This window comes from Schistosoma mansoni, chromosome 1 (assembly GCF_000237925.1).
Source record: "Schistosoma mansoni strain Puerto Rico chromosome 1, complete genome".
Taxonomy (NCBI): domain Eukaryota; kingdom Metazoa; phylum Platyhelminthes; class Trematoda; order Strigeidida; family Schistosomatidae; genus Schistosoma; species Schistosoma mansoni.
The window spans coordinates 30,765,150-30,789,004 of record NC_031495.1 but is presented as its reverse complement, the minus strand read 5'-3'; the positions used below and the strand labels follow the sequence as shown (position 1 = coordinate 30,789,004).

The 23,855-nt window shown below is 38.5% G+C and overlaps 2 protein-coding genes across 2 annotated transcripts in view; one reads left to right on the top strand and one right to left on the bottom strand.

The window, feature by feature from the left end:
* Positions 1-10,173, bottom strand: part of Smp_173620 (strawberry notch-related) — a gene marked incomplete at its 5' end in the record, with an annotated part of 55,507 nt that extends 45,334 nt beyond the window's left edge. Inside the window, 3 exons of the mRNA XM_018794023.1 lie at positions 3,369-3,619; positions 3,896-4,133; positions 9,967-10,173. Coding sequence (XP_018648477.1) covers positions 3,369-3,619; positions 3,896-4,133; positions 9,967-10,173 — 696 coding nt within the window. The remainder of the gene's footprint in view (positions 1-3,368; positions 3,620-3,895; positions 4,134-9,966) is intronic.
* Positions 10,174-10,519: 346 nt separating this feature from the next.
* Positions 10,520-18,115, top strand: Smp_093950 (family C85 unassigned peptidase (C85 family); the record flags this gene model as incomplete). The annotated part of the gene is made up of 7 exons (XM_018794022.1): positions 10,520-11,110; positions 11,147-11,243; positions 11,277-11,341; positions 11,381-11,683; positions 11,718-11,894; positions 14,062-14,311; positions 16,690-18,115. 7 exons carry the CDS (start codon positions 10,520-10,522, stop codon positions 16,932-16,934), a joined length of 1,728 nt encoding a protein of 575 aa, XP_018648476.1. The 3' UTR covers positions 16,935-18,115.
* Positions 18,116-23,855: the final 5,740 nt, after the last annotated feature.

Here is a 23,855-nt window from a genome sequence, read left to right as displayed (position 1 = left end):
TGTTTAGAACGCTGAATTGGATCCACTTCCTACCGAGTAATCCTATTACAAGCAAACTAGAGAATTCGCTAAAAACGAAGCCCACTCCATGCCCTATAAGATTTAAAAACAAAAAGGGTTCAAATAGCTTCAAAAAAGAAGGGAGACAGCCATTTGTATCAGAATACTGTTTTCAGCACTACATTTTAGAATTGCACATAATTCCATACTTATTTCCGAACTACCTTCATTTATGCAATTCCTTATCTACTCATGTCTTGTTCACACTTATTTTTCCTTAACACATTAGTATGCTCTTGCTTAATAAGTACTTCTGTTACAGACAAATAGACTAAATGGTTATACCTTAACTAGCCCTCCATGAATATTGTGCGCTCTGCTTTTCGTCCTTAATTTTTCTTACACCTTTTTCAGCCCCCTGGAGATACCCCACCGAAAACATATATAGCACGGGTGACTTCGCCCTACACCGTTATTAAAGCCTCAGATATTCCAGAGGGATATAAAGTTAAAGCTTCTAAAAACCCCCAACTTCGCATGTATCTATCCTCGACCATCAGCTGTATTTTGCGACGCTGTCGATTGAGGATTAGCCACTAGGAACACAGGTATTGTTGTTTTGGGTGATTCTGAAATAGCAGAAGTTTGTGGCTTGATTACATTATAAACTTCAACTCAAAAATATTCCTCTACCGAGCGTCAATTCTAATAGTAGGCTCCGGAGTTTGTTTGGCCAACAACTACCTCATACTTCAGTTATTATACTGGTGCAGTAGGATAGTACTTAGATTCTGTGACTATTATCTAAACTACGTTCGTCTTTTTAGGCAACTAATAATATAGACCAATTCATAAGCCTAAATACGTATAGCAATAGGGACATGACGGGTTCACTGAAAAATGTCATATTTAGGAATATGACGAGTCACAACATAAACGTTTCATGCAAAGTTACTGCAGTTAGCTTAGTGATGTTTATGAACCTGTGACAAAGGTAATCGGAACTAAGAAATGTTAAATGATTTTTGAATCTAGTATGCTTCGCCTGCAAACAACACACTTTTTCAAAGTAGTATATTGTAGTAATCATTTTTCGTTCTTATTATATTACCACTATATTGGTCATATGCCTCATTTCCGATTTAATACAAACCCGGAACCTGGAGTACATGTCACCAGTGGAGACAGACACTGTTATGACTGAGAAAGTCTGACTTCCAGAATTTGATCGTAGTGGCCCTGAGTTGTGGCTTTCTCAACTAGATTATTATTTCATGTGACACAATATCAAGTCTGAATGAATTCGCCATATAGACTTATGTTCTTTCCTCCCTCCTTCAGTCTCCTAAGAAGTCCGTGACGTGATTTTAAGTCCACCATCACCACAACTACACACCGTCTTAAGCCGAGTTTTGATGAAGCTTTTATCATCATCAGACGGTCAAGGAATCCAAAGGCTTTTCCATGGAACAACATTAAGTTCAACAACATTAAGTGATAAGTCTTGTCACAGTTTTTACGTCACCTCCAATTCTTAGTGGGTGACAACACAGTGGGTAAAGCGGCTCTAAAACAAGGATGGATACAAGCTCTAATATGCTACGTCCAACACTGTTTGGATGCACTACACCTTGAAACCTCTTTAGCCCACTTTGTGCGTACCGCAGATAGAGTAATGGAAAGAGTTCACCCAACTGGGCCACACACCGTAAATCGCACAAAAAGAACCATCAAAAAACTCAGTCATAGAAGGACTCACCGTGAGTGTTGCAAGTCTCGCTAAGGTTGTCATCAGAATGCAAATGGGTCATAGAAACAGAAGCAGGTCATCATAACGATCAAGATACAAGTCACAAAACAGGTCACAAATGTCCAGACAACCTGGGCAGTCCTGCTGGTACCACTGGTAGATACTGGCGCCGCTCTTAGCATCATTCCTCAAAATAAAACCGACCTGGATCGAGAAACATTCACAATTACACTTCAAGCTGCTGATAAAACTAAAATCGCGACATTTTTGCGGAAAAGTTTAAAGGTAGATTTGGGGTTCAAGAGGCAATTCCTATGGGTTTTCACTGTGCCTATTTAGATCTAAAAATGCTGGGAATGGACTTCTTAGATAGATACGAATTTCTAGTTGACACTAAAATGTGACGCTTAATACTGAAAGAAACTTCGAATTACACAAAAGGCAAATATAGTTACATCATATCTTTCAATTTGATTCCAGTAACAACAGCGAAATTCTGACATACACTCGCGGAATTTCCCAACTTAACCGAACCCACAGCCTTCTGAAATCAAACAAAAATACGCCATCCGATCAAAACTGAAGGTGCACCTGTGTTTACAGGACCCAGGAGACTAGCATCAGATAAGCTTAGAATTACTAGAGCTGAATTCGACTGCATGCTACGGTTGGGTATTATCCATCCATCTAGTAGTCAGTGGGCGTTCCCCGTGCATATGGTACGGAAGAAAAATAAAGGAGATTGGCGACCGTGCGGAGATTACAAAGCCGTCAACCGTCAAACCTTACCAAATAGGCACATAATACCGCATATCCAAGATTTCACAGACGATTTGCAGGGTACGAAAGTTTTTACTAAAATTGAATTAGGGCATATCATAATATCCCGATAGCTGATGAAGATATCGTTGGTGGGCAGACCAAAACTGTCCCCACATAGTTTTGTGATAACAGTCACCCAGATCTAAAAAAACGTGACGCTTCTGAGAAGAAGCGATATGCATATACCCTCAGGTCAGTCGACTGATTATAGACACGAATAAAACCTTCATGCCGTAATTTGACGTTCTCTATTAGTACTTCATTAATGCTGAGATTCAAACCATGAAAACTGAACTGCCGTGCAATATACATCGTACGTAGTTTCATGCCCACTGCAACCAACTCCATGGCACCTACACCACGTCTCTCAAGAGTTTGGATGAATAGATTAAAGGTTTTAAATGACGTCCTGTCTACTCACAATCTCAGACGCGTCATGCAAGCTATATTGCGAGGCCCAGTGGAACCTATTGCACTAGCATAAACAATCCGAGCATTTGGTAGTCTGTTCTGTAACTGAAGCACAAATAGACCGGTTTTTGTAGGTTTTTGAGAACTACTAGGAGTTAAATTTTTAGCTTGATGACATTCGTCAAACACAATCACACCAAACTTTTTATCTTACCAGTGAACAAGTTGTTTTAATCGAGTTTTGTATTAAGCTTTTGTACTACCTTGACTTTCTCCAATCAGTGAGGAACAAGTAAAAAAATAACACCCCTTTTCACACGTCCATTGATTTTACCAGAAATACGACCACATTTAAGGAATGAAATTTGATCTTTCACAAACTCACGTCATGCAGATCTTGTTGAGCATCGACCTTCGAATCATTTGAAACTGAGAGCCAAATGGCCTTCTTACGCTGTCGCAAATAATTTTCATATAATATTCCGGCAACGGTGCCACCTTTTCTCACACCTGCCCCACAGCCAATTAAAAACCCAGCACGTTGACCATTTGGTAAGATACACTCATGACGTTCACAGGCGTACAGCACTGCTTCCAATTGTAAGGCTGAAAGATACGCTCGCTCGACAACTTCATCTAGAAGAATCAAACGTTAGTGAATATCGGGAGGAGAGACACTGGACTACGAACTCGACTGGACAACAAGATCTGGATGCTTTTGTCTATAATTCAGTTTTGACGGAATATATTCAGCATATGTCTTAGCTTGAGCTCAATCTCCATCTTCGTCCATGTCTTCATCCCATTTTATCAATGGGTATGGTCTGGGAATTATTTAGGTATGACTAGGCACCCGAACGCAGTGAGTAGGTACGGATGGTCGTGAAACATTTGGAGCCTCATAACATTTACTTGAGTTAGTTGGGACAGTATCCACACCAGAAAATGATCTGATCTGGTGGCTAACATCTTTGTCTACTGGACCATGATTAAGTACACGTCTGATTCTTGAAATAGGCTGACTAGTTTCGACAAGCGAAGGAGGCCTTTTTTGTATGATGTTTGGAACGTGAGTAATACCAGGCACTGTAAGACCATTATCAGAAGCCTTTTTTAACAACTGACTAGCCATTCGAGGAGAATAAGCTTGCTGAATTGGTGAATTGTTGCCATTTCCCAATGGAACAAACCTCAGTATGGTGGTACTTTGAGCATTGAGAACTTTAACGTTTGGATTTACAGTAACTGAAACTGAGGGAGTATTAGAGTGAACTTATTGAGGTTTCAAAAAGGATGGGGCAATCTCATCATTTATGAAAGCATTGAAGATGATGTCATTTTGAGAAGCACTAGAAGCTTCTTCTGAAGCCTTCTGAGTATTTCTCATGTAAGATAACTGTGAAGTGTTGTCGGGATATATGATGTAAGGTTCAGGTTTCAGAAAGTCACTCGAACTATTAACTGACGCTTGTAGACTGTCACACGATTAAACATTTCTGCTGTCGAAATCCTTAGTTGTGAGGCCTTGAAGTGCATCCTCCAAGATGGAAACAGGATCCATATTGACTCGCATTTCACGAAAGGGAAACTGTCCGAACCAAACGTGAGCCTTACTTACTGCACCTTTTGGATCGTTCGAGTTTGTACGCATGCCATTCAGTGTGAGGAACGCGGCACAAATATTTCAAAGATTCGTGGATAACCTACTTCGGGGTATGCTACCTGCACAGGGGTATATAGACGACTTGTTAGTTGACATTCCCGATTTACAATCTCACTAACAGCATTTAGGAGTAGTGTTAAAACAGCTGGATGAAAATGGAATGAACATACATCAAAATGTGTTTTCGGTGGCCGAACTCTAAAATATCTTGGGCATACAATAGGCTCAGAATGGATTACACCGATCAAATAAGTAGACACCATTAGATAATACCACATACCTAGTTCTGTAACACGACTTAGAAGCTTTTTAGGTCTAATGGAATTTTATGGCAGATTCATACCCGGCTTTGCACAATTAATTCAACCTTTGACAGATTCGCTTAAAGGAAAACCAGAAGAATGACTATCAGGGCAAAGTAGTGGACTGTAACCTTAGCCAACTGGTAAAAATCCTGGAAACCAATCGCTTTTTTCTCAAAATGACTCGCTCCAGCAGAGACAAGGTATCCTGCCTTCGAGCGAAAACTTCTTGCAACCTACCTAACCATTGAGGATTTCCAACACATGTCAGAAGGCAGGGATTTCATAGTTTTTACGGATCACAAACCATTGACTAGTACACTAAAAGCGAGAACCTATACATACCTCGAGAAGTCCGACACCTTGACTATATATCACAGTTCACTAGTGGTATCCGACATGTCAAAGGTCAGGAGAACTAGACAGGCAGATGCATTTTCTCGACTAGAAATGAACATGATACCCCAGTCTACAGTAAATTTGGAGACGTCGAGAGACAAACAATAAGAGGATCAAGAATTACGAAATCTACTTACAACAAATAACGCTAGTCTAAATCTAAAGCAGTTACCATCGCCTATTGACGGTATTCTGGCTTACTGTGACACGACCAAGGTAATGCCATAACCTCTGGCCCCCAAAAGTATGAGAAAATTAATATATTATCAACGTTCATTCTTTGTCTCATTCTGGTGCAAAAGCTTCGACTACACTAATCAATGCCAGGTATATATGGTCAAATTTACAAAAGAATGTACACAAATGGGTCAGAGGGTGTTCCGCGTGTCCACAGTCAAAAGTTAATCGTCACACAAATTCATCCGTCGGCTTTTTTTCACAACTAGATGCACGTTTCGCCCATGTGCATGTCTACTGAAAAGGCCCTTTACCGCGTTCGGATGGTTTTAATTATCTGTTTACACGTGTAGATCGACTCACGAGATTCCCTATGGCCATACTGATAACAGACATCACAGCTGAAAGAGTGGCTAAAGTTTTCATGCAGAACTGGATAACCATTTTCCGTACACCTATGACAATAACGACGGACAGAGGAGCACAATCTGAATCTGAACTACTTAGCAACTTAGCTAATCTTCTAGGCTCCAACGATGCACGTTGCACTGCATATCACCCTCAGGTTAATGGGATGGTAGAGCGTTTCCACCGTCAACTAAAGACTGTCCTTGTATCTCACTCAACCGCCAATCAGTGGACAGAATTATTGGCATTAGTTATTTTGGGAATACGAACAGCTGTCAAAATCATCTCACAGTGTTCAGCAGCGGAACCAGTTTTTGGGACGACACAAACTGTTGGGTGAGTTTATTAACCCTCATACTGACAGTAAAAAGTTTGATTTAGAAAATTACGTGGATCAACTACAGGACCATATGTCCAAACTCAAACCAATCATTACTCGTGAAAAATAGCGAACTACATATATACCGAAGGATCTAAGCGATTGCATGCACGTCTGGATAAGGTGCGACAAATTAAAGTATCGCTTAGTGCTCCATTCGAAGGTCTTTTCAGAGTATCCTCAAGGAAATCTAAATATTTCGAGATAGAAAAACAAGGAAACATCGACTCCGTAAGTATTAATAGGCTAAAACCGACTTATCTAGATCATGAACCAACATATGTGTTGTTAGACCATTCTGCCTGACAAAGCAGTCACGGAATCGACAAGTAACAACGAGAAATCTGCACAAAAGGCTAAATAGGTTAGATGGGCACAGCCAATTATTCAATCAAGAATATCCACAGTTTTGGCTGCAACCCAAAATGTAACCACGTATCTACTAAGATCTTGTGTTTATTTAAATTAAAGAATTTTTTCCTCGTACCGTTTGATCCATTTTATTTAACTGACAAAAAATTACCAAAAGAAATAGTAGTTGAAATATTATGCTACCCACAACTCCTCAGATCTTTTGCTTTTGATATGCAAGTGTCATATTTATTTTTTTAAAAAGATACCGAATGCATAAGCCATTTATCCGTAAATAAGCGCTGAGTAATATAAGGCGAAAGCTTATTAAAAGGGGTAAGTCACAAAAGAACGAAGAATCTCCGAATGAGGTGAGTGATGTATATCCATTTTAATCTGGTTAAGGTCCTACCGAATGAAGGTGAACATGATAGAAACGAGATTCGGGAGATTTGAATGAACCTAAGAGACATCTGTTGTTTCAAACCACCTTGAATTTCTGGCAGCTTACACAGGAGCCTTCCCACTACCTCAAGTCTTTGTTCATACCAGGCCGACAAAATCATCCCGTTATGATCTTGATAGTCGTGCAAACACATGAATGGGAAGGCGTTGCGTCGATAGTTTTCCGGAACGATAAGACGATCCTTACCCGTAGATGAGTCACACAGTGAAGGTTTTTTTACCTGTTACTAATTGTTTAATAAGTTTTTCGTCTAAGAGTTTCATGAGGGACGCGCATTTGGGTATCAAACGTCCACAAGAACTCATTACCCCGTTGAACACACGTAATTGCTTGACCATGGTCGGTTCCGGGTGATCCGAAATGGCCACCACATTGCTTTTCAGATGTCGGATACCTTGAGCATCAATAGTGTGCCCAAGAAAATCTAGAGAGATGCCCATGGGCTATTTGACGACCGAGTGATTCTTATGTCAATCATATGGTCGAGTTCGTCTTTGACCAACCTCAGCTTTTCGGGAGCTAGTCTGCGTGCTTTCGAGAATACAGGTGGTACTGTCGTCGTGAAGTGATGTGTAACATTGATGGTTACAGATGACGATTTCGGTTGTGCTCGGTAAATCCCGGGGTACTTATCGATTATTTGTGGATAGTATGGATCGATCATAGGCCTTACTATGCGTTGGTATAATCTACAACCGGGAGAAGGTACACAAACAGATAATTTATTATTTCCATCTACAAACCTCCGTTTGTGCGTGTAGATAATTAGATTGTGGTGCTGAGCAGATCATTATCAATGATTGCCATAGAGACATATGCAACAACGTAGATTCAGGGAATTGGTTGGCGTAAACCCATATTAAGATGCGCATATCGCTTACCATATGTGGCGATTGATTTCCCATTTGCCGCCTGTAAGTTCACAACTGCTCCGTGCAGTCGAACGTTAGAATTTGCTGGGAGAACGCTAATATCTGCGCCATTGTCGTCGAGGTAGCGAACTTCCGTCTTCACATCAGTGACATATAATAGATGGCTATGTTTGCTGGCTACTGCTGTCATTAACGCGTGTCGGCTGTGAAGTTCCTTGGAGCGTTTTGTGTCGGATGGTTTGAATTTTTTACAATTTCGAAATTTTCCACACCTTTTAAGGTATCACGACCAATCGGGGTTATCTATCCCTCGTGATCTAGAGATAGATAGTTTTCGTGAAGAACTACCTCTAGGACTTTGGAAAGCGTCTTAGGTGATGACGAATATTAATGTAACGTGTCAGAGTATGGCATAAGTCTGTGACGTCATTTCGTGTCGTTTGAAGTTTTTCTTTCACTGAATAGACCTCGTGTCTGGGAATTCTGGTTTATCTCCAGAATCCAGTTGTCAGATGCAGCCAGTTAATCTACAGAGTTGTTTTGAAATGAGATCAGCACTACCTGCACCTATTGTAGACGCTGAGACAAGAAGAGTTGTCTGAACAGTCTTTCGCCAAAGTTCCATTGACCAATGACCTCTCGCAATCATAGCAGCATGTTTGTTGCAGAGCCATGTTGTATATCGATATAGTTGAGAAGTTGGACTACCCGTTTTGGGTCGGTTAGATCTCCACGCTTAACAATAGCCTTTCTTAAAGTTTCGTAAGGTTCAGAGACATCACAAGTAAACATGCCAGGTATATCACATTCGTTGAAATCGCGTGATAGTAACTTAATTGAGGCGAGGAATTGTGCACTTGGGTCTGACACGCCGTGTTCGTGGAAACCAGCTTCTGTGTAGCAGAATCAAGCTTCTATACTGTCGGGCCAAAATGGCATTAGTGAAAATTAGGGAGGCGAAGGAGTCTTGATCTCAAATAACTTAGGAGTCTATTCGGCCATGATGAATACCAAATACCAATAAACAAGAAGAAATGTCGGGAAATAAAAAATTATCACAATATATGGAAATGAAAGTTAAAAAGTGATATATATTGTGTTCCAACAAGGAACAGACTGACACTTTACGAATTAGTGTACCAGATCACGTCGGCGCCACCACTAAAGATATAACAAGTATTCGGAGTTCGATGACGCCTTAACCAGTGTCACCTTTGTAGTCGAAGTATGCCACACTATAATACGACTTTGAAGTTGTCAGTGTTGGTTTGACACACAACTGTCTGAAGACGCCTAGGCAAGCATCCGTACCGAATCACTCTTCAAATTGCCTTGGAAAGCAACTCCCGATGTAACGGGATAGATCATAAGTAGTGTGTTCTGATTCCATTACATACTGGCCAGATGCAGCTTCTTATCGTCTTCTTGTTAAAGTTCCAGAATGTCTACATAGAAGAGACTAGCGTACCAATGTTGTCCGATTTTGTCTCGTCTGAGTACTTTTTGTATCCGACTCGTTCCGAGTTTGGTTTAATTCTACGTTCACGATTGCCGAGATGGCTGATGATAGGGTTGGTTACTGCATAGATGTTTTTGGTAAGCGTTTGGGCTTCCCAGTGGAGATACCACCAGTATTGTAGTTTGACAACACTTTACCAGTAACATCTATAATCGAATCGCGCCCATCCAGTAAAATCAAAAATCAGAAGCGAGGAGGTCGGAAGATATATTTGATGGGTTATCAATATATCGAGGAGTGACTGATCTGATCTAGCTAATGATAGTAGGAGATGTTTCCCGCGGATGCATGACCGAGCGCCCTCAGCTAAATGAGTCCACTAAAACTAATGAGGTTAGCATCCAATATCGGACACTTATAAGGCTATTGATTTTGGGATTCATTTACAGCCACACCATTTACAGATCACGTGTTTCACCAAATTTTGCTGTTCTAGGCCAGCCTTACGTCGAAAAGACTACGTTCATTTGACTTAGCTTGATAAAGAATTGCAGTAAACTTATGCGGCACTGGGAGGACCTTTTCCGAGTCATTTACTGGTTTTCCGTATTTAGCATCGTCAGATACAAAAGCCGGTTTAACTGATGTATTACCAAAACTTTGTGTGTTGCAACACTTCTTTGCACTTTTGTTTCCTAGATGGTTCTTTTTCATGTAAAAGACTGGCTTGTGATGGGGACAGGATGTGGAAATTTAGTCTAGTAGTGACGTTTAGTATGGGTACCTTATGAGGTGGTTTATATCTGTCAAATAATATCTCTTGATTCATATCACCACTTTTAAGATTCAGGGATGGTTGTTAAATTTTCTATTACGTCGTATTATCAAATCCAATTCGTAGCGCTTAAAATATTGTACACTGAACATTGTAGCTTTCCCGTTTCTCTGGTCTGACTACGAGTAAGGAAAAGTTGTTCTGTCGTTTCATGAAATTTGTTTACAGAAGTTTGAAATAGGACTGACCATCTTACAGACGAGTGGGAAATGGCGCTACTATGTAATGGTGTCTGAAGGCGGTTTATCGTCTGGTGGCGGATCTAGTCTAGAATCATCTGACGACTCCGATATTCCGGATTCTCGTTTGGATAATCTTGTTGACGATATAATTGGTAAACTCTCATTATACACAACCTGCAAACAGTCTGAAATGACCATAAAAAATCGAAAAGATAGACTGAAATCTGAAAGAGACCCTCCAGGGACTTCTACGAATAGTCGACACAGTTTCGGCTATAAGCCATATCCTTATAGCGAAGAACGTAAGGATATCCTCTCTCATCGTAACAGACACCGCTGTTCTCACCATGAGCCCAACATTAGTCAAGATATTGAAGCTCCCCACTCACCATTAACCTACCCATTTCCTATTGATGCGTCCATTTTCCCTTCTCATGGAGCCTTCACCCATCCGCAGCGTTTAATATCTCAACAACATGAACCCCTTAACGCTAGCGAATGCAGACCACACGTTCGAGAAAATAAGTCAAACCAGGTCATATCTCAACCCAATGTGGTAGATGACGGCTCTGGCAACAACAGTGAGGATGAATACTATTTCGGGAAGCAGGGCCGGAGGGGTTCACCTACCCAGGTAAGGCTATTATTCACCCTACTCCAATTGACTAAGCCTGCAGATGATTGTCTTGAACGGTTGCTCGCAGAAAAGAAAGGGTGGAAGTTAATTAAAGTAGGATCTGATGGTGCTTGTTTGTTCCGTAGTGTTTGTAGGTTATTATTCCCTAATGTAAACTTTACAGCTCATCAAATATTCGGTGATGAAGAGAAGCACGATCTTGTTCGTTCACAGGTTATAGATTACATGGTAACTTATCGACTCCTTTTCCCTTGAAATTCTTTTAAGGTGAAAAACAAGGAGCACTTTTCACAGTATTTGACAGAAGACTTCGATCACTACATATCACGCAAGAGGGATGCTTCTTGTTACGGAAATCATGTGGAGATCCAGGCTATCGCAGAACTGTACAACAGACCTGTCGAAATATACCATGGTTCAGTGGAACCCATCAATGTTTTTCATGCTGACTATTCCAAGGAGTTTCCCATCAGACTAAGCTATCATGGCCGTGTCCACTATAATTCCATAGTGGATCCTTTCAACCCGTCATTTGGTCACGGTCTAGGAATGCCTAACTACCAACCCAGTGTATGTTCCCATAAAACCATTAATCCTTTTCCAGTTGGCTGAACCAGACCTTATTGCTCGCGCAATCAGAGAATCTGAAAGTACCCATCTTGAAGAGGCTATGCTACGTGATAAATTGACAGAAACAGAACAAGATGCAATTAATCGGTGTATTGAAGACCAAGCTGTCAGGGAATCTTATTTCGATTATTTCAATCAGATCTCGGTACCGGTATGTTTTAATACTACAAATGACTTTTGATAGATATATTCTCAGTGTATGTTATGTATGTTAAGTAATCGTCTAACATCTATTTCGTAAATAAGTAGATACTGAATACGTCTTAAAAGTAAATGTTTAATTGTATTGCTGTAAACCAGCTTGTTTACTGTACAATTTCTAAATGCACAGAGAACAGTGACGGTACATGATGAAACTGAAACAATAAAGATAAAACAGCCAGTTTACTCTTTGTTAGTAGTAATAAACTCCACTCCGGATTAATGTTTCTGACATCCAGTTGAATACGAAGGATGAGCATCACAATCGAATTAGCGACAAGATGAATTAAAATTGATTATGAATACGGTGATCTTGAATGCTGTTAGAGGTATGAGGGCAGTTATCACTTCCCGGTTGCCCACACCGTGAAAGGATTCTTCTAGAGGTACCTGAAAAGGAAATTGGATTAGAAGTGGTCTTAATGACCTGTGAGCGTGACCTCAGTGTCCAAGGGACAACTGCTTGTGGACGGTCACGCACGACCTTTTTGTTGGTAATTTTTGTGTCAGCTCCGTACTTGTTGGGACCTTACCACCGGAGACGGATATCCGTGGGATAAGGCGAGGTGTGCATTTTTAGGGTTGACCTTTTCTAACCCCACCCCTCCTTGTGGAAAGGCAGCATCGCTGTTATGCTGGTTGTCTGAAGGAAACACCTTACTGCTGTCACACCTCTATACAGTCAGCATTACGACTTCACCTTCGGACCTGGGTTTTGCTGCTTTTAGTCTTACCGCTCTTCAACCGACCTGCCTGGCATGCTAGGACCTTGAGGAACGATTGTCCCAGCCAGCATAGCTCGATTGGTTCATCACGATAGGCAAGCCGGACCACCACGTCAAGGTAGCAGCAATGGTCGGGTTAGCGACAAGATTACCAGTTGTTGAGTAAATATCGTATTAATTCGGAACAAACCTTAGGAATTTTTGAATTTTAAAGGATCCATTTCAACAACAAACGTAGCTCTTAAAGGTATTGTAGTAGCTATTGATTCTGAAGTTGAGGACTTGATAATTCACATTCACTATCTTTTAGTAGTCATAATGGTCATAAATTAATGTACTGGACTATAACGAAACTTCGTAAAACTAAGGTCGTTGATTGTGAACGTGGGACACGATGGGTAATCAGTTGACATAAACCCGACCATTCACCGGTTTTAGGTACTTAAGTACCCATTACCACCGTCCGCTTGTTCTGGCGAATTCTGAATTGTTCCCTCTCATATTGAAAAAAATGGATTACTGGGTGTCATATAGGTGGAATAATCCATGGGCTCAGAAATACTGGTTATTCATGGTTTGTTTCTCAGATAAGAAGAGACTTTGTGATGTTCATGCAGGCAACATGAACTGATGTGCGTACGTACGAAGTTCTACGTTGTTGCTTACTGACTGACGTTTATGCAGGAAATCCTCATTGTATTTATTTACTTATTTAAACACATAAGTATTGGTACAAAGGGGCACCAGATATATATGCACCACACAAATCTCATTTGAGGGCTGTGATACTGCCCGGGTACCCAAACCGAAGCAGGTGGTTTTCTTAGGGGGCCACACCCTGAGCCTTTGACCTAAAGATCTGACCCACAAGGTAGTGAAGCATCATAAGGAAATGCAGTCCCATGGTAGCTGGTGACCAACGATTGATTCACACTCCATTTGTTCCCTCAGGATACTGGAGCCCATGTGCAACATTGGTTTGGAATCAGTGTTTTCCAGCTCCCTTAGGTGGACTTTCTGTGTCCACCAACCCGGTTAAAGCGCCGGACATTCGCTTTTCGTCCTCTCGACTTCGTAAACAACACCCGTGGTGCGAGAAGGCAGTGAGTAGAACTTCCCTATTAGAGGCTATATACACGTGGCCATGTGAGAGCATTTGGAGAGGGAGAGCGGACTCTCCCCACTCTCGGCCATACCATGGCATTTGGGGGCAATCCTCTTTGACTATGTGAACTATGCTGAAGCACAAATGTACCTCTTCACATAATTGTGCCACTTTTTTGCACAAACTATTTACTCATATCGTGTATAGACATTTGTAAGAAACAGTTGATTTGTGAACCCTTTTCTCTGTTTCTGGTCTTGGATGCTGAAAAATTTCTGATCTTACAGAAGGTAAGGGATTCAACTAACTCTCTTCTTTCCACACCCGACCATCTGGACCTACATGGTGATCAGCAGACAGCAACACTAACCTCCGGACTCCCTTCAGGTTTTGATAGAAGTTTTGACGTGGCATCTTCATCAAAAGCTGCAGTTCCCGGTTCAAAACAGTACAGGAACCCAGTAAATGAACCTCTACCTAGTTCGTCTCATTCTCAAACTGATTTGGGTTTGCGTCATATCCCACCCAATATGCTAGGTAAGTTTCTGGTCTTTTACGTGATTAACGAGTAAGAGGTTTCGTAATACGCATTAATTCAGTATGTAGTCAATTTTTGTGTGGTCTCATGATACCCTTGAATTGTGTTGTCGGTTACTCTGTATTAGTCCTGGTTATCAAATAGGTAAAAGAAATATGATCTAGTTCAAATTGGATTACCCAAGGGTCGTCGTAAACAATTTTATTACATTTTTTTTCGAACTAGTCAATCGTGAGAAACAACTGGCAGGTAACGAAATTTCGGGTAGAGCTTAGTATTTTGACATATGTACCCACTAACAATTTCCATTCCCACCATTCCCACCAGGACAGTAAATCTACATTTGGACATGATAGACCGACAATTAATTAACTTCGATCCATTAACCATCTGCATTTACAGTCAAGTCTACACTAATTCCAGTAGTTAATTTGTTGATAGTATTTGGTTCGCATGTTGAAACAGTGCTATCTGTTGTGGATCTGCAAAAAGGACCTAAATAATACAGTAGCAGTGAAAACGAGAGAGGTTAAACGTTCGAAATATGGTTCAAAAAGGCAGAGAGGAAAGGTATATATAGAAGGATACTAGAATTCAAAGTCGAGAGGGAGATAAATAGTGGATGCACCTGTGTCACTAAATGGTTCTGATCCGTGCCATCTAAAGTTTTCAACCAATGATCGCAATTATTGCGCGGACCCCGATCAGGTAAACTGCATCTATCCACGCACATATTTCAGACTAACAGAGTAACTTTATGGGCTGATGTCGTGTTTTGGTTTGACTGTGTCTAGCTTTCTTTCAACCCACTTTTACGCTGCGTGGTGTTCTGGAGCTCAGACATACATTTGATTAGATAGTTTTATCAGCTACCAATGATACAGATGTGTACGGAATTCCAATCCATATTATCCCTTAGTGTATGCCAGACTCGTTTTAAGTTCTTGTAGCTGATAACTCCATCTCCACACCTTAAATGTAAACAAACATCGGGTTTGCTTAAAAGTTTATGAATCTCATATAAAGTGGCTTCGAGATGAACTCATTTATACTGGGTTAGATCCTCACAATATTCTAACGTACTAATATTCCCACGGGTTGTGAATACAGTGGCGTAACTTCCTTACTCTAGGAATTTCGTAAAGTCTTCAAAGGACAAGGATGGAAGCGACTTTCTGATCAAATAACTGACCAGATTATTTAAAATCCTACCAAACTTGGTGTTCTGTCAGCTGGACAGATAAATATGAACAACATACTTTAATGAACTGTCGCGTCACAGATTCGATTTTATTCCTTCCTGCTTAGGTCTAGGCAGGCAGTTAGGGTTTTTAGCTCCCTTCAGAAAATATCTCAGTTCAGTGCAAGAACTAGTACTGGGTTGGATAAAAATATCCCAAATATATCGGTGCAAATTGTCCCAGCATCGTAAGGGGAAGTCACGATACAAAATGAAGGATCAGAAGTAGTGATGTCAGGAATGCTGGGTAACCAAAGAAGAACTGTAGTCTACACGAAACCAATAAAATTGAGAAGCGAGTAACATGGAATAACATTAAGCTTGAAGTTTTGAATGGTGGATATATACACTAATATCGATTTTGACCTGTCAGTGAAGATCTTCAATCAATCTCCGATCGGAAAACTTGCCTTTTCCTGCTCAGCAGAGCAGCCCAGGATTTCGTGGGCTAGTGATGTAGTCCTGTTATTCTAAAGTAAGACAATTGTACAGATTCGTTTGTGATTTTGCTACTAGCGACTTAAAAAGTAATATCTATCGTCATAATGTGCAGATTGTGTTAGATACATGATGGATCGATCATTTGTTCACTTTTTGCTAAACGTTAGAAGGGTGATTCGGTGTGGTGACTTAATCTGGCAGACATCCCAATTTTTATGTTGATTTACTAATGACTATCTTTCATCCTTGATTAATTATTGAATTACTATCGAGTAATCACTAATTATAGTATTTTAGCTGAGTGTATATAGTTTCCTAATATATTTCTACATACTCAGCCAACGAGTGTTTCTGTCTCCTGAATTCTACTTGGTTTCGTGATCAACTTGTTAGTCCGATTACCTCAGGTATATCAGTGCTCTTCAGAGTCAATTGTTCTTCCATTTTGCTTTGCAGAGGCTTTCTTGCCTTTTAATTGCATCCAATTTCGTACTTTAGAACAATAAAACCATAGCCATGTTCTATTAGTATTTTGTAATTATGAGAACCTATTATGAGTACCTATGTTTCTAAATATTTTTTCGCGCAATTTTGGGAATTTATATTTCCATAGACAGCATTATTTAAGTGTTTTGTAAGGAAATGTTATATATCTCTTCATATTTTTTGAGAATGTTTGTGCTTCTGACTTCACAGGAATGGAGGAAGATGATTTGGTTGCTATGGTCATGGAACAGTCCAGACGTGAATACCTTGAAAGTCTGCGTAATAAACAAAAACCTCATTTTACTTCCAGTCGCTTTTCACCAGAATCAACTCCCTCAAACTTCAATGAGTGTGAATCTTTTCAGAAAATTGACGAAGAATCGCCTTCCGAAATGTCGAATAACAAACCAGATAAAATCCATGATAACTCTGCTAATTTAAATGACAGTTACTAGATGGTTTTTCTCAAAAGTAAATTAAATGGTTGATTCAGCGACTAGGTGTGCCTTCCAGTTTTCAGTGAATTCAATACCATTATTACTTGTGATGTATAGATGACTGTCTTTCTCTTGTTTACTTGATCTTGACTTTAGCGAATAGACTGCTCAAGCACCCAATACACTGTACTTCCACTGCTGACTTAGGTTTATTTGTACGAAAAATCTGTCCCAAAAGTTGCTTCTGCAACATCACTGTACCTTGTAATTATAAACTTTCGTTTACGTTAAAATATTTGTGTTGATTTTTGATCTTCATTCTTTCCAAAGCTTACTGCGATAAACTTGTTCATTATACACCTTGAGGTTCTGCCAGAATTTGTGGTACACCATTATACCATATTTTTGTCCATTTGGTGAAGCTGGATATCTACATCCCTATTTATTTAGCCATCTATTAGATTGAAAACGTTGATGTAATGTTTTAGAAGTTGCCTCACTTTATTTTTCGAATAATTTTGTGTTAATAAGTTTTTAAGTTGCTTCTTTGCTTGTCATCGATATATTTCTGCTATTCAAAAGCTGTATATAATTTTATTAATGTAGCTGAAACACTTTGTTCAGTTGGTAATTTACTTTGTGTTATTTTATCTTAGTTTCTAGTTGTTCCAATTCTTCCAAGTCCTGATCAACTGTCGAGTAGTTTTTGAATAGAGTTTATTGCTGTAAATAACAGTTAATGTTACGTAGCTATAAATAAATGCAAATAGTAACAAGGTTTCGTTGGTGCGATAGAGTATCAAAATATGAATTGTTTCGTCCCATTAAATTTCCTAAATGACATTTTGTGTTGCAGAAATTCTCACTACATTCTCACAGAATGAACTAATATTATGAAATTTATTGTTTACAAAGATGTGAACATTCCTATGTAAAACTTAGCACAAGAATTATGAAAACTAAGCGATTAATGTCAAATCATAATTAATCGCAATAAGCATAGGAATCTCTCTTCTAAGTCCTGAGTTTTAATATTGTTTCATAAGTGTTACTCCTTGAATTCATCCCTTCTTCCGCATTGTATTCCCCAAATGTTTAGTCTTTCTAACTATAACTGAACCTTTTGTTAATTCCACCAGTTTGCTGTTTGTTTTCTTAATCTCATCTGTGTATTTTTATGATACAACAACTAAGGTCTACGCACGCTTGTACTACGCTCTATGTTGATAATGACCCACTGATTGGTTCATATTCCCTCAAAATTGGACTCTGTCATTTAGAGCTGGCGTCGCGAAATCAAATACAGAACCATTATTAGTTTCATGATAACCGGCTTACTTTTGAATCGTTTTGCCTAACGTTGATATAATTCAGTCTGCTGTAAGGAGTAAGTAGGATTACATTGATTACTTCTAATTAACTAATCAATCTGAGGACAGCTGATTAGTTAAACACGTTCAACAAGGAAGCAAAGTCATCTCAATGGCGATTTTCACTTCTACCTCAACTACAATTATTAGATTCTACAGAAATGACTAAAATATTCAATTGTTTAAACATGTATATGCTTAAGACTTGATATACTTTTCAAGACTTCCAAACAACCACTTCGATACCTTCATTCTTATAGTGCTTATAGGATCCCTGCGGCAAAAATAACTTAGTAGGGATCCTGAGTACTTACTAAGACGGATCAATTTTCAAAAAGCAATGAGTGGTAGTTTCCGAATAATCACACCAATAAATTACTTAAGCCAAATGTTTATTGGATAATTCTGAGTACTTATGAGTAGTGGACTAGTAATATAGTAAAATGTCATAGAGGATAATAGGAACGAGTGGATTCACAAATTTTACACATCAGTCTTTTTCCTTATTTTCATCGTAAAATTGGTTTTGTTGAGCTAACTATACCATCAACTTCATCTCACGTAATATAACCGTGCTTAGGAATCCCATTATAATAAACTATGTTTTTGTTAGTGGAACAAATGAGCCTAACATCTAAAAGTTTATATCACATGTATGTGTCGAACAATTTAAGCATCTACGAAAAAAGAATTATATGGGGGTTTTGAATTGCTTTGGTAGTCTACTCATTAGTTATTCATTAGTGGCTGAGTTATATACATACCGCACTCAAACTGTGTTGTAAATGTTAATAATTGGATGCTCATCGGTGGTCCAATGGGAAGGTGATCGCGGCAATAACTGAATAATTATCTCTCATGAATCTGAACTCAATTTCTTCAACACATCATTCAGAATGTCGTAGGACGATTCAGTGCTTAGTTGGCCCCCGGGAGGATCGCATATTTGTTTTAGTGCCCATTTGTACCAAAGTGTGTTCAGATGAATATGTAATATAATTTGAGTGAATGCTGATGATTAAATACATGGTATGATCAATAACTACATCCCGTTAATAAGGATGTTCTGCACATCCGACTAGAATACAGATGACTTTACTAATATTCGACTGCTGTTCATTAGAAAACAGTAAACTTGAAGCCAGAAATCAGGCAGTAATTCACTGACTATCATAAATAAGTTAAAGTTAAACGTGTAATGCCGGACTGCAAATAAGCAACACGTTGTTTGTTGGAATATGTAAGAAGTCCTATGACATCTGTACATAAATTTCAGGGTGCAACTGTCAGGTCCTTCTTAGTTTTCTAACTGAAATCCGTTTAGAATGAAATTTTAATCAAATGGGGTCCTGTAGCAGTGTTTGACGTTGAAAGGCGTAGAAGAGAAATATTTAAACCTTGTAAAGGGTCTCTGCTCAAGCATTCCTAGTCTAGTAAAAGCTTGTGGTTAATTGCTACCATGGCTGTCAACCTTGAGTACGCTCGTCAGAATTACCTACTGTCCCCCTTTTTATTAAGTTGCACCGTAGATGTACTTCTAGAAATAACTTAAATTTCTATCAGTCGATTTCCTATCTGGAGGTTCGGTCATCTACTTAAAATAGTTTTATTTAGTAAATACGTTGATAAGACGTAGATTCTTCCGATCTCCTTCAATAAAAATATAACTTCAGGACTGATGTGTATCAACTCCTCAACTGATGACAGACAATGAAGTAGTTGAGTGCATCAACCAATTCATTTATTTGGAAGTCAAAACATTGGTTGATTGATGCTCAATAAAATCTCTGCACGGATTCAGAGAGATTAATTTACCTTAGTCAACTTATTCACTCGGGACATAAGATATCTATCTGGTAACTAAAGATCAAGTGTACTACGCTACAGTTCTTTCTGTTTTAGTTTATGGCTGTGAAACGTGTTCTTTAATATCAGGTTTTCGTAGATTTCTATTACTTACTCATATTTATAGTATGTTCCGAAAAATGAGTGAACAATGCTGAGGTTAGACATAGAGTACTGTATAAAGATAGAAAATCAGCTTGTGAGATTTCATCGGCCAATGTGATTGGGACAAGTGCGACATGTCCTCGACCAATGTCTACCTCGACAGCCTATAATTACTAGTGTAAAACTAGTTTTGAAGAAAGCTAGAGGCAGCTTAAACAATACGTGGCTTCAGTTCCTGGTATCATGTTAGCAAGTACAGAGTACCTGGCTGTCGTCCTCCTGATAAACCCTATCAGTGATTAAGGATATTGAATGAAATGGCTCAGAATTCGCTACAGTTGAGCAGATGTATCCATTTTTAAAATTCTCTTTTAGACTTTAGAATCTAGCCTTTTTTTCATGCGAAACGTTTGATTCTATCATTTCAAACCAAATTTTCTTTTTCATTATTATTATTATTATTACTACTACATGATTTTGATTCATTTACTATCCGTCTTGTTAATTTCATTTCATTATTAATTAATGCGTTAAATTATCTCGTTTTGTTTTTTCTAAGAAAAATCGTCAAACCATAATATTTTAAGAACTAAGACATAAATAAAATGTCTGTTTTATTTTTAATTAAGAAAAATAAATACCAGGGTTTTTCTAAAAAAAACAAAAAAAACGAAATTTATCTTAATACATTTTTTTTGTTTTAAAATTTTTGTGTAACAAGTAAACTCTAGAAAAAGCAAACATTGTCTATAAGGAGTTTTATTATATGAAAATCATTTGAGATTCATACTTTTTCAAATTATGAAAACTTAAAAAAAAATTATTTTTTTAAATTTTGTATCTTTCACCTTTCTCTTTTTTTTTAAAAAAAAAACAATTAAATTATATGAAAGGAATGTACATTGTGATGAACTGACTTTAGAAAAAAATAATTTCAAATGTTTTATATTATCTTTTTAAAGATTTTTTTTTCACTTTAAAAGTAATTTGTTTTGAAAAAAATATTAATGATAAGAAATATTATCTTGTAGGTGATCTAAACGGCAAAGCAAGGTCAGCATTTCTACAATTGAAGAACATATGGAACTCAAAACAATTGTCAACTAACTTTAAAGTGAGAATCTTCAATACAAACGTCAAGAGAGTCCTACTGTACGGAGCCGAAAAGTGGAGAACTACTACATCCATCATCAGGAAGGTACAAGTATTTATAAACAGTTGTCTACGCAAAATACTCAACATTCACTGGCCGGATACTATCAGCAACAGCGTTTTATGGGAGAGGATAAACTTGCTTCCAGCTGAAGAGGAAATTAGGGAAAGACGTTGGAAGTGGATAGGGCATACATTGAGGAAATCACCGGACTGCATCACGAAGCAAGCCCCAACTCGGAATGGTGAAGGGAAGCGGAAAAGAGGAAGACCAAAGAACACATTACGTCGGCAAATAGAAGCAGATATGAAAAGGATGAATGTTAACTGGAAAGAACTGGAAAAAATTGTCCAGGACAGGGTTGGGTTGAGAATGCTGGTGTGCGGCCTATGCCCCTCCACGAGGGGTAACAGGCGTAAGAAAAAAACGTAAAAAAGGAGATCTAAACAATTCAATGTGATACCCTGCGATGAAAATTTAGTATTTCTTCATGTTTATCTGTATACTTGAACTAAGTAGTGTAATTAGTTTAAATTTAGTGCTATTATCTATCATTAATGATAATAATATATCAGAATTTGGTTAAACAGTTTAGTTGTTGATACGGTGCCTTAGGGTTAAGGCTGATTTTTCTTGTTGGTTAAAAGTTATGGATTATATATCCAAACAAATGACTTCCATCAATAAGCTAATGGAGTTAAAGTTCGACACACGTACTTTCAATTTGATCAGCGTCCATAAAAAAATTGTGTATATGAATGTTTATTTGATTCTTAAGTTACATTCATTATTTCAGTAACTCTACCAATTTTTATTTAGAATAATAAAATAGTAGGTGATACTTTATATGTTATTCTGTCATTGAATCGTTTCATGCAAAAAAAGGAATTGAATAACATCATGCTAAACAATTTTTCACTGATTATCTATATTTCTGTTGATATTTATGCAATTGTAATAGGACAACATGGTTATACGTCTATGTAGTTGAACTTGGTATTTTAAATTTATTGAATGACAGTCGTACAATATCGGGAATAGATTGAAATCACTCAACAGGTCGGATTCCGTAAGGATCGGTCGTGAACAGACTAAACCACAACATAACGGATCGTCGTTGAACAATCAATTGGATGAAACTCATTACCAAATATCATCTTCCTTGACTGTGAGAAAGCATTTGACAGAGTAGATAGAAGAACCTTATGTAACATTCTTCGACACTTTAGTGTGCCTGAGAAGATTGTTAACATCATACAGAATCCTTACGACCGACTACACTGCAAAGTTGTTCATGGAGCGTAGCTGACAGATGTATTCCAAGTGAGGACTGGTTGCAGACGAGGCTGCATACTCTCACTTTTTCTCTTTCTTCTTGTGGTTGAATGGATTCTGAAGACCTCCACATGTGAGGGTAAGCACAGAATACAATAGACTGCTTGGATGCAAATAGATGATTTGGATTTTGAAGATGACTTAGCCCTCCTATCTCATACATACCAACAAATGCACGTCAAGATAGCTAGTGTAGCATAAGCCTAGGCATCAGTAGACCTCAACATACACAAGGGAAAAAGCAACATCCTGAAATTCAACACGAAGATCACCAACCCAGTCACACTTGATGGAGAAACTCAGGAAGATGTGGAAACTTCTACGTACCTGGACAGGATCATCGGTGAACGAGGAGGACTTGATGCAGACATAAAGGCAATGATTGGCAAAGCAATTATAGTATTCCTATAGTTGAAGGAAATATGGAACTCAAAACAACTGTCAGCCAACATTAAAGTTAAGATTTTTAACGTAAACGTCTATACGGTTCTGTTGTATGGAGCTGAAACTTCGAGAACTACTACAACCATCATCACAAAGGAAAAGGTATTTGTGATCAACTGTCTACCCATGATACTCTTAATTCATTGGACAAAAATCATTAACAACTTTCTACTGTGACAAAGAAAAAATCAGCTTCCATCTGATGAGGAAATTAGGAAACAAATTTGAAGTTGGATAGTGCACACATTGAGGAAATAGTCACCCTTAATCACGAAGCAAGTCTCAACTTCAAATCCTGAAAGTAAACGGAAAAGACGAAGAGCAAGTAACGCATTACACTGGGATTTGGAGAAGGACATCGAAATAATGAACCAAATCTGAGAAAACCTGAAAAGGAAAGTCCACAGCAGAGTTGGTTGAAGAATCTTGGTGGTGCCCTACTCTTTATTAGGGTTATTAGACGAAGGTGATCAAGTAATAAGGCTATCTTGAGTGGGCTAGAAGAGTTCCAACAGTAAAATATTCAGATAAGCAATGAAATAATTTTTTACTGATAATAATTTAATTTATAAAATTGATTTGTTGAGTTGACCAATTTACAAACTGAAGTGTATTGTGTTCTACTTGTCCCACCAACAGAATCAGTTAAATGTTTAAATATTCATGAAACGCGGCATAATCTGGTTT